The following is a 12,381-nucleotide window of genomic DNA, read 5'->3' on the forward strand; positions in this document are numbered from 1 at the left end:
TTCACACACCAAGTACTTGGAAAGGAATACTAGAAAATGTCAGACATTAGAGGGAGTCTACATACATTTTCCCATTATAAGAGAATATGTAGACTATTTATCTTCAAAGATATAATATACTTACCAACATCATATCTAGCCAAATCATCAGGTTCTGGTGCTTGTACATCAACATTTCCAATAACATCACTACCAAGAAAAGATCTTTCCTTAGGCAGATGACTAGAAAACAGAGCATCATATAAAGCAGACTGCCCACTTTCATTGGCAAAAGATTCTACAACTTCTTTTAAAAAATCTTCCTTGTCACAAGATAAGTTGAGCAGCATGTGCCCTGAAAAGCAAAGTATTTCTGTCATTAAAAATACTGCTTTGGGCCAGAGTTATCACAGCAGTAGTTTCATACCTGAGGCTCAGAGGTCCCAAGTTCAATCCTTGGCACCACTAAGATAAACCAGAGCTGAACAGTATGCTGGTTTTAGGAAAATAAAAATGTTTTTACTCATATCTCTCAAAATCTTATTCATATACGCAAAGTAGGAATAACACGGTTATTACTTAACCCTCAAACCTAATCACAATAGAAAGTATACTATGGGGAAAAGCAGATTACAAGTTTAATAACATCCATGTCCATATGCTAGAGTAAAAGAATATAAAAACACAGAAATGTGTGTATAAAACATTAAAACTATTTGCATTTCAGACAGAAAAGTATGTGATTTAGTGCCAACAGGACAGTAGGGGCAACTCAAATTCTCTGGTCTGATAAACTTATTTGTAGACCTGGCTGATGAGAACTATCCTTTATAAAGCTTTTAAGAAATACTTACTTGGGGTACTAGGCAGTGGTGTACTCAATTAAGCATACACATTGGCATGTATAAGGACCTAGACTCAAGCGTCTGGTCCCCACTTGCAGGGAGGAAACATCATAAGCAGTGAAGCAGGGCTACAAGTGTCTTTCTCCCTCTCTATCTTCCCCACCTCTCTAAATTATTCTCTGTCCTAGCAAATAAAAGGGGGGGGGGGGATCCAGGGAAAAATGGCTGCGAGGAGCAATAGAATTATAGCACAGGCACTAAAGCAAGTATCCATCTTTCTCTATACCTCTCTATCTCCCCCCCCCTCAAAAAAAGTTAACTTTTTATTTTCAAACTGCTAATCACTTTTCTCGGAAACATTTAAATAACTACTGCTAATTAAAAATGTGACATTTGTTAACAATTATCTCTGTATTTGACTTATTTTATGGTTTCTTATTTTGTCATGTCCTTATACTGCCTGTTATTTTATCCTTTATACACTTCTTTGATTAAAAAAATAAATACAGGAGGCTGGGTGATGGCCTAACTGGTTGCGTGCATATGTTACAATGCACAAGGACCCAGGTTCAAGCCCCTAGTCCCCACCTGCAGAGGAAAAGCTTTGCAAGTGATGAAGCAGTACTGCAGATGCCTCTCAGTCTCTATCTATCTCCTTTTCTTAATTTCTGGCTGTCTCTATCCAATAAATAAAGATAACATTTTTAAATAAATAAATTAAAAAATAAAGCAGGTGAGATATTTCAGGTAGAAGAGCATCTGTTTTAGGATTTAAATTGCCCGGGCTAGATAGAGCCCAAGCCCCCATGCACTATGTTAAGCAGTAATGTAATTATTCCCCTCCCCTCTCCATCTCTATCATAACTCCAGAGTAGTGAAGCCCCAGTAATGAGGAAAGAGAATATAACTAAAAAAATGTTAAAATTAAGTAAGAGGATATATGACTATTTACTGTGGCAGGCAAGATAACTCACTTAGACAGTGGACTTGCTTTTATTGTGTTCATTACTCAGGCACAAGACTAGCCCCCACCAACCTGGCAAAAATTTCAGGTGTTGGTGTCTTTGACTCTATCTGAAAAAATCGGGGGCAGGAAAGCCCCCGTGAAGACAAAATTAATTAGTATAAAAAAATTTCTTTAACAGATAACCAAACTACAGAACAAAGCTCAAACCACTTCTGATTTAATAACTAATAAATATGGCTTGCTCTTTACGATGTTTACTCAAATCATACCAAAACTGTTTCCTATAGAAAATACTATTTCTCAGGCTGGGAGTATGGATCAACCTGCCAACACCTGTGTGTCCAGTGGAGAAGCAATTACAGAAGTTAGACCTTCCACCTTCTGCATCCTATACAGAATTTTGGTCCATGTTCCCAGAGGGATAAAATGTAGGAAAACTTCCAGTAGATGGAATGGGATGTGGAATTTTGGTGGTAGAATTGTATACAATTTTACCCCTTATGCTGCAGTCTTGAATCATTACTGAATAAAAATAAGAAGAAAATACTGTTTCTTTCATTCACTACCCAATTTATCTTTGAAAGTTCTGCCTCTTAGAAAATCCCACAACTAAAAAAAAAAAAAAAAAAAAGAAAAGAAAATCCCACAACTATACAATAACTCCTAGAAGCCTTCTCCCCAAAATGGGAAATAAATAAAAATTGGAACAAATCTACAAATTTCAAGTATGCAAGTATTCATTTTCTATTGCCCATAAGATTACTATTCTCTGAATTCCCCATAGAAGTAACTGATGGCTAGCAAAAGTCATTTTCTCCATTCAGACAGTGCTTAGAAATACTGAGACTATATATATAAAATCAAGACTAGGGGACACAGGGAGGGGGTGCTTTAGTGGTAGAACATAAGACATGCATGCATGTATGAGGTCCTAGTCCCAATCCCCAACACTGTAAATGCTAGAGCTAAGTTTTACTCTGGTCTCTTTCTCAAAATAATTTAAAAAGGAAAAATATACATACATGTATATAAATTTTTTCAAAATAAAGGTCAAAGGACTTAAGGAGTTTCTCTACCTAGGAGCAAGCATACCAAACACTCCTTTAATAAGAAATACTCTCCTCTCCCCAAAATCAGTATCTATTACCCTAATCTAATATGGCAAAGAAAACAAATGTTTAAGACAAGCATATAAACCATTATATTATAAACAGCCTGGGAGGTGATGAGTGTAGGAGCAAAGGTTCTGTAGACAACGAAGCTTGAGAAGACTCTCAGCACAGAAAGTGACAGTAATGTATGGTTCTCTTTCTAAAAAAAAAAAAAAAGAAGAAGGAAGAAGGAGGAGGAAGAAGAAGAAGAAAAAGGAGAAGTAGAAGAAGGAGGAGGAAGAAGAAAAGTATCATTAAACATACTAATAGACAGGAGGAGGAGGAGAAGGAGAAGGAGAAGGAGAAGGAGAAGGAGAAGGAGAAGGAGAAGGAGAAGGAGAAGAAGAAGGAAAAAGAACAGTATCATTAAACATTAATAGAGACACTTCTTTTTCTTTTGCTTCCCTAGGGCTTGATGCCAGCACTACGAATCTACCACTCCAGGTATGTTTTTTTTGTTTGTTTTGTTTTGTTTTGTAATCTGCTTCACAGTCTTGAAGTTTCCCCCCTGCAAGTAGGGAGTAGAGCCTCAAACCCAGGTCCTTCCACAAAATAGTATGTATGAATACTTAGCCAGGTGCACCACACCCGGCCCCCTACACTTTCCTTTCTAAACTGAATCGCTCGTTACCTGATTGGCTCAGACGATCAAAGGCCATCATTTCCAGCAGATTCTGTCCAGCTTCTCCTTTTATTAATTTAATCTTCGGTCTTGGAACCTGATAAATTTTATAATAGAAATATTCGGTGACATTCATATTTATTTTTTTTCAAACTTTGATAGAACAGAGAGAAACAGAGGAGTGGAGGAGACAGAGACAGAGACAGAGAGAGAGAGGAGGTCAGGCGGTAGCACAGCAGGCTAAGTGCATGTGGCACAAAGGGCAAGGACCGGCATAAGGATCCCAGTTAGAGCCACTGGCTCCCCAACTGCAGGGTAGTCGCTTCACAGGCGGTGAAGCAGGTCTGCAGGTGTCTGTCTTTCTCTCCCCCTCCTCTCTCCATTCTCTCTGGCCTATCCAACAATGACACCAATAACTACAACAATAAAACAATTAAGGGCAACAAAAGGGAATAAATAAATATTGTTTTTTTTAAAAAAGAGGGAGAGAAAGAGACAGCTGCAGATCTAATTCATCACTCCTGAATTCTCCCTTGCAGGTAGGGATCGGAGGCTTAAACCCAGGACCTTGAATGTGGTAAGACATAAGCTTAACCAAGTGACATCTATATTTCTTATAATTATTTCCTTGCTATTACACTGTGCTTTTTGACAATGAGTAAACAGTTCGCCAATGGCTACACTGAGTTGGGGAGGAGCAGGGAATTAGGAACCATGAATTTGGGTATTTTTTAAAAATGTCTACAAAGTACTTCTGAGAAATTATTTTCTATTGTACTGAAAGACATTTAAACTACATTTAGGGAAAAGGACCATTTAGTAAGAGAAATTGTCTGCCTTGTATAAACAGAACTACAGCAGCAGAAGATAGACCTAGGCCTGGCCCCCAGAATGAGATTTTCAAAACCAAAAGGGAAAAAAAAAACAAAAAAACACCTCAGTTATATTTTTACTTCACACAATGAAACACTCATGGGATACTATGAAATAACTGCTGTTAAATCTCCAGTGACATTTTTTTTTTATAAAAAGGGGATGAGAGACAGAAAGAGAAAGACAGGAAACAGCGCTACCCCACCACTAGTAAAGTTTTGCCCCCTGCAGTTAAAGACCAGGGGCTTCAAGTAAAGTCCAAGCACATGTAACGTGTGAACTCTAGCAAATGCACCACTACCCAACCTCCTCTAACAACTTTCTAAATAAGCAGTAGGAGGATAATCTAGTACATCAGTGCATATTAAATTTGGCTATAATCCTGTTATAGAAATTGGGCAGTAGTTAAAAAAATTATAAATTGATACACTATGACTCAATTTTTTTTTTCTTTTATTCTACCTGTAACTCTTGACATATCTTGACTTAAGTTACCGGCTGCAGAATTATTCAAAGTAGCACAGCAAAAGTGCAAGAGGGTCTGAATGTCTTAGTTTTAGACCACTAGCTTAGTACACCTTAAGTCAAGACAGAGTCAGAGGATGGAATAATGTGTAACCATCAGGATAATACTTTCAATACTGGTAAGAAAGTCATGTCATCAAGATATACTTTATGGAAATAAAGCAAGCTAAATAGAGTGTACAGAATGCTTTTTGATTTTTTTTTTAATTCATCTTCTGGCAACAACCAGGACATATTACCACATAAAATACGGTAAAAACTCAGTGAAATGTCAAGTGCACCCAAATCAGTAATAGCTTACCTGAAATGCTATGAGATAGCACAATGCAGCCAGCTCTGACAGAGCTCTCCACTGCACATCACTGTGCTGACCCATCTTCAAAAGCAGAGAGCCAGCATGTAGGTAGAAATGGCCTTTTACTTCTAAGAAAGTAGCTGAGAGTTCATCATTTCCACTAGCACAAGATTTCACAGACTGCAGAGCACTATCAAAACTATAAGAAAAAAGTCAAGTGTAATATTCATTAAACCTAGTGTAAGTCATTATGGTTTCATTGATATGGCAAAACAAAATTAACAGCAGTTTATGGCTTTATCTTCACCATATGAATTAACAATTATTTTTAAAAACTATTTATTTTTATTGTGGGGCTGGGCAGTAGTGCAGCAAGTTAAGCACACATGGCAAAGCGCAAGGACCAGGATAAGGATCCCAGTTCAAACCCTCAGCTCCCCATCTGCAGGGGGGTTGCTTCACAAATGGTGAAGCGGGTCTGGAGGTGTCTGTCTTTCCTTTCTCTCTCGGTTTCTCTCTGTCCTATCCAACAACAACAGCTATAATAACAACAATAACAACAACAAGGGCAACAAAATGGGAAAAAAGCCTCCAGGAGCAGTGGATCTGTAGTGCTGGCACCGAGCCTCAGTGATAACCCGAGGAAATAAATATATAAATAAATAAATAAAAATTATTTATTTTTACTATTCACTTATTTATTTATTAGAGACAGAAATTTAGAGGGGAAGGGGGAATAGGGAAAGGGGCAGAGAGAGACACCTGAAGTTCTGCTTCATCAATCATGAAGCTTTCCCCCTGCAGGTGGGGGCCTGTGTCCTTGTGCTCTGTAATGTGTGTGCATAACCAAGTGGGACACTGGCTGGTGCTCTGAATTAATAATTCTTTAAGAATTATTAGTGGTCAGGCGGTAGCACAGTGGGATAAGCTCACATGGTGAGAAGCACAAGAAGTGGTATAAGGATGCCGGCTTGAGTCCCTGGCTCCCCACATTTGGGGGTGGGGGTTGCTTCACAAGAAGTGAAGCAGGTATGCAGGTCTATCTTTTCTCTCCTCCTATCTTACCCTTCTCTCAATTTCTCTGTCCCATCTGACAATAACAGCAATTACAATAATAACAAGGGCAACAAAAATGGAAAAAATGGCCTCCAGGAGCAGTGGATTCATAGTACAGGCACTGAGCCCCAGCAATAACCCTGGAGGCAAAAAAGAATTAGGGGCCAATAGAGCACACATTACCACACTTAAGGATGAGTATTCAAGCCCCTGGGGACCACCTGCATGGGGGGGGGGGGGAGCTTCCTGTGTAATAGAGAAGAGTACCTCTCCTGCTCTTCTCTGCCCCTCTTTCCTCTTACCTATCTTTAACCCTCTATCAAAAAGGGGGGGGATGGGAAGTGTCACAGGAAGCAATAGGGCCAAGTCAAGGCAATAACACTCATGTCAGGGAGTCAGGCAGTAGCACAGTGGGTTAAGCGGAGGTGGTGCAAAGTGCAAGGACTGGCATAAGGAACCCGGTTCAAACCCTCGGCTCTCCACCTGCAGGGGAGTCTCTTCACACGCAGTGAAGCAGGTCTGCAGGTGTATGTCTTCCCCTCCTCTCTCCATTTCTCTCTGTCCTATCCAACAACAATGATATCAATAACAATAATAACTACAAAAATAAAACAAGGCCAACAAAAGGGAATAAATATTTTTTTAAATAACCCTCATGTCAAAAGAACAAAAAGCAAATAATTGGTGTTTATTTTTACCCTATATACTTCCTACATAGCAAGCTTAAACTCTATAAAGATGTCTTTTTCTAAACAGTACTTTCAACCCTGCTAATTATAGAACATATGTCAAATAACAAGATTACTGGTTATAGTAACTACATTATAGCAAGTCAGAAATAAATGCTAAAATATTTTCTAGTTTCTTTGTAATCACACAGTTAATTACACATTTTCATATTAGACATTCCATTTTGAAATTAAAACCAAAAGGGCCATGGAGTAGCACACCTGTTAAGAGTACACATGTTAAAGCACAAGGACCTGGGTTCAAGTCCCCACCTGCAGGGAAGAAGCTTTACAAGCAAAGAAGCAGTGCTGGGCATGTTTTTCTCCCTTTCTTTTTCCCTTTTCCCTCTCAATGTCTGTCTCTATCCATAAATGAATGAACAAATATTTCTTAAAATATTAAAGTGCTTTAACAGATAAATTAGAACCAAATAACTGATATTTGAATTATCAATTCAACTGTTCTTCTTAAAAAATTACAGGGTTTTTTGTTTTAGAGCCAAGGCCTTTTTTTTTTTATTTTTATTTATTTATTCCTTTTTGTTGCCCTTGTTTTATTGTTGTAGTTATTATTGTTGTTGTCGTCGTTGTTGGATAGGACAGAGAGAAACGGAGAGAGGAGGGGAAGACAGAGAAAGGGAGAGAAAGATAGACACCTGCAGACCTGCTTCACCGCCTGTGAAGTGACTCCCCTGCAGGTGGGGAGTCGGGGTTTGAACCGGGATCCTTATGCTGGTCCTTGTGCTTTGCGCCACCTGCACTTAACCCGCTGCGCTACAGCCCGACTCCCGACCCAAGGCTTTTCTATCTGCACAATCTCACGACTCCAATAGACTCCATTCTTATATTTCTTCCTTTAAATTTAGATTTATTTACTTTTTTTTTTGTAAGACAGACACCAGAGTGCTGCTCAACTATAGCATACAGTATAGCAAAAGATTGAACCTGGGACCACTGAGGCCTCAAGCATTTATATCCACTGAATCATTTTCCTCGTCTTTTTCTCCTCTTAGTATCAGAGAGGGTGAGAGAAAGATAGGCAGAACTGTAGCACTGTTCATAAATCTCCCCCTGGTGCTGTATATAATGCTCCCATGTGATGCTGGACACTCAAACCCAGGTCCTTGTGCTCTGCCAGGTGAGCTCTGATAGTATTTCCATTATGTTAATGAATGTACTAATTATGATTAGTACTTCACAACTCCCAAGATCTCTGAGGATTTTTGTTTTATAAGAAAAGCAAACAATAGAAATGTGAAACAGAATTTTTAAAGCAAGTTAATATAAAAAATCTGAGCATTGCTATTTCTTCTAGCAATAAGACTGAAGGATTCCTAGAGTTCTGAAAAATACTTTGAGGGAACCACTAAGGTTAAAATTTTCCCATGTATTGCACCTAAGTAAAGGACTGTGGAGGGGGAGGGCAAGGACATAGCTTCTAGATCCTAGTGCATGACGGTAGAGGAAGACTTGGGCTGGGATGATAGTATTTTATAGAAAACTGAGATTTCTTTTTTCTTTTTCTTTGTTTTTTTTTTTTTAAACCAGAGCACTGCTCAGCTCTGATTTATGGTAGTGCATGGAACTGAACCTGGGACTTTGGAGCCTCAGGCATGAGTCTGTTTGCATGACCATTATGGAATCTACCCCATCCACAAAACTGAAAATTTATACATGTATCAACAACCATACTTACTATAAACCATCAATACACCAAATATATATATATATATATATATATATATATCTGAAGAGACCGGGCAGTGGCACATCCAGTTAAGTGCATTTGGTAACTATGCGCTAGGACCCATGCAAGCTCAAGCCCCCACTCCCTACTTGCAGGAGGAACGCTTCACAAGTGGTGAGGCAGGTCTGCACGTCTATTTCTCTCTCCCTTTCTATCTGCCCTACCCGTCACAATTTCTGTCTTAGCTAATAAAATAGTTTCTGTGTATGTATATCAAAGTAAAAGATTTTCACAGTAATACTAATAAATTGTCTTTTTAACCATTTCTCATATATTAAAAAAAAAAAAGCAAAGAGTCAAGGAAAGACAGTATAATGATTATGTAAAAAAAAATGAAAGCAAAAAGGACATCACCATATATAAAATGATAAGGAAATATAAATATCTTCTAAAAGTAATTTTAATCTAAAATTCAATTTAGTTTTTCATACATTACTCTTACCTTCTATATCTTAAAACACCAACTTCAAGAAAATACCTAAACTAATACTTAGGTAAAAAACTTCTCATTTGACCAATCTGAGTAACAGAATCACTCTTTTTTTCTTATTATTTTAATATTTATTTAAATTAAAGTGAGATACAGGAAGATATAAAAAGAGATCAGAGCCCTGCTCAGTTCGGGCTGATGGTGGTGTTGGGGACTGAACCTGGGACTTGAGAGCCTCAGGCAGAACCACTGTGCTGACAGGGACCCTCCCCGACCACCTGAAGGCGGGGGCTGGAAGTGGGGGTGAGGATTCTAGTCCACTCACTCTGGCCCCGCCTGCCCACCAAGGCCCAGGGGCTCAGACCCGCCTGGTGCCCTCCCCCCAGGCCCCACATCGGAGAGCTGCATGGATGCTGCCGCAGTGCAAGTCTCTCCTCTTGTCTCCATTAAGGGGGAGTCTAGGCCAATAAACTCCGGAAGCTGGGCCCGTGCTCGTTTCACAAGGACTCGCCCCTCCCCCACTGCCTTATTTCTGGGGGAGGGGACACACACAATACTGCAGGGCCCCACTACAAGGAGCGCCACCAACCCCTACCACGCCACCGGGAGCAGGTCCAGGTCTGAGCACAGACCCTGCCTGCCCTTGGGGGTTCGGACAGCGTGCCTAGCCTCCCCCCTCCCCATCGGGGATCCTCCACAAACCCAGCACCCCCCAGACTCATCCAGATTTCACATCCCTCCCCCCCAGTTGGGCCAAAGGCTGGCGATATTCAAACCCAGGCACAGAATCACTTTTCAAACAAACTGGTAAAGTTTGTCTATCAAGGGTCACATATTAATCTCTATTTGCAAGTACATAGTCTCTCAATCTACTAGAATTGGACTATCTAAGCAGGAGCTTTACAAAATCAGGCAGTAAGTCATAACTGAACCACAAGTTCTAGTGAAATCCTGGTGCAAGCCAGTCTTTTTATTTTTTTAAATATATTTTTTTATAATTTTATTTTCCCTTTTGTTACCCTTGTTTTTTTAATTGTTGTAGTTATTATTGTTGATTTCGTTGTTAGATAGGGCAGAGAGAAATGGAGAGAGGAGGGGAAGGCAGAGAGGGAGACCTGTTTCACCGCCTGTGAAGCGACTCTCCTAACAGGTGGGGAGCCAGGGGCTGGAAACGGGATCCTTATGCCGGCCCTGCCCGCGCTTAACCTGCTGTGCTACCGCCCTTATTTATTTTTTTTGTCACCAGGGTTATCACTGGGGCTAGATGCTAGCATTATGAATCCACCAGGACCATTTTTTCCTCTTTATTTGACAGTACAAAGAGAGGGAAGGGGAGACAAAGAGACAGGGAGGGGGGCCAGGTGGTGGCATACCTGATTAAATGAGCACATTACAGTGTGCAAAGACCCGGGTTTGAGTCCCCAGTCCCCACCCGCAGGGGGAAAGCTTTACAAGTAGTAAAGCAGTGTTGCACGTGTCCCTGTCTCTCTCCCTCTTGATCACTCATTTCCCTCTTGATTTCTGGCTCTCTCTATACAGTAAATATAGATAATTAAAAGAGAGAGAGATAGACAGACTTTACCACTTGTGCAGCATCCCACCTGAAGGTGGGGACTGGGGACTCAAACCTGAGTCCTTGTGCATGGTGTGCCAGCGCCCAGCCCCTAAACTAAGATTCTTATGCAGGTCCAACTAATGCTTTTATTCAAGAAAAAAAAATAATAATGACGGGGGGCTTAAATACTGATAGGCAGGTATCGGTCCTCAAAATAAAAATCTAGAAAAACAGAAGCACGTTTTAACTGGTTTGTCAGTTAAAAGCGTTTCCTGACATATAAGCAAAGCTAAGTGCTTATACTCAAACATCTGACAGATGTTTAGTTTCTCGTCTTACTCAATATTATCTGTTTATCATTTTATACAATCCCAAAAAATAAAATGCCAGGGCATTCATTTTCAGGCCTGACTCTCCAAGCATGCCTGACACTTCCAGTTTAATTCCCAGCAGCACATCTATCAGAGTGGTGCTCTGGCTTGTCTCTTCCTGTCTCATGACATTTTCTCTACCATATATGACAAATACTTTTTTCTTTTTCCTTCAGGGTTATTCTGGGGCTCGGTGCCTGCACTAGGAATCCACTGCACCTGGAGACTATTTTTTTTTTCCTTTTGCTGCCCTTGTTTATTGTTGTTGTTGTTATTATTACTGCTGTCCTTGTTGTTAGATAGGACAGAGAAATTGAGAGAGAAGGGGAAGAGAAAGATACCTGCAGACCAGCTTCATGTGGAGAGCCAGGGGGCTTAAACTGGTCCTTGTGCTTTCTGCCATGTGTGCTTAACTGCTGCACTACCACCTGACTTCCAACAAATACTTTTAAAAAAAGAATTATCAGGCCCAACTTTCAAATGTGAAAGTCATGCATAAATACCTCCATGAGCGATTCCTACCATCTAATTCATCATCTAGCCTTTGTACATTATCACAAAATTACTGCAGCCCCCAATCCCCACCTACAGGAGAAAGCTTTGCGAGTGAAGCAGGGATGCAGGTGTCGCTCTTCTCTCTACTTATCTTCCCCTTCCCTCTCCATTTCTGGTTGTCTCTACCCAATAAATATTGGATAAATAAATTCCTTTGCACGTCTGTACTTGTAAAACCAGGTATTTTATAAATCAGTCTATTGAGAATGCAAAAAAATGGTCACGTCTCTCTAATCTACCCATTATAAATCAAAATCATCTAAATGAATGCTGCAGCAAACTGAATTATTACAAAAAGATCTATAGTTTACACTAAAGTGCTCGTTTTAAGTCCACATACCTTTCCAATAATTCTCTATTTTCTTGTACATCTCTAGTAGTGAGTGTAAGGAGCATAAGGTTAGCATAAGCCAGCAGTAAGTCTTTATTGGTTGATCGCCAGTTACTTTTATCAGACTCTAAACACTGTGAAGATTCCAGATATTCCTTTTTTTGGAGAGAAAAAACAGTAAGTTACAAATTTTTAGAAAGTGTTACAAAGTTATCACTTATGCCTACAAATTCCTCTGCATGTCTGTACTTGTAAAACCAGTTATTTTATAAATTAGCCTGTTAAAAATGCAAAAGAGTATGTCACATGTCTCTCTAATCTACCCATTATAAATCACAATCATCAAAGTAA

The 12,381-nt window shown here is 39.7% G+C and overlaps 1 protein-coding gene across 5 annotated transcripts in view; it reads right to left on the reverse strand.

Annotated features, from left to right (window-relative positions):
- The window catches only part of LOC103126234 (ranBP2-like and GRIP domain-containing protein 3), an 81,829-nt gene that overhangs the window by 47,228 nt on the left and 22,220 nt on the right, over nucleotides 1–12,381 (reverse strand). For all 5 annotated transcript variants that reach the window (XM_016194307.2, XM_007537116.3, XM_060187597.1 and 2 more), the window contains exons 6-9: nucleotides 12,040–12,185; nucleotides 5,264–5,456; nucleotides 3,574–3,661; nucleotides 125–334 (exon numbers count right to left, since the gene is read on the reverse strand). In XM_016194307.2, coding sequence (XP_016049793.2) covers nucleotides 125–334; nucleotides 3,574–3,661; nucleotides 5,264–5,456; nucleotides 12,040–12,185 — 637 coding nt within the window. The remainder of the gene's footprint in view (nucleotides 1–124; nucleotides 335–3,573; nucleotides 3,662–5,263; nucleotides 5,457–12,039; nucleotides 12,186–12,381) is intronic.

This window comes from Erinaceus europaeus, chromosome 3 (assembly GCF_950295315.1).
Source record: "Erinaceus europaeus chromosome 3, mEriEur2.1, whole genome shotgun sequence".
Taxonomy (NCBI): domain Eukaryota; kingdom Metazoa; phylum Chordata; class Mammalia; order Eulipotyphla; family Erinaceidae; genus Erinaceus; species Erinaceus europaeus.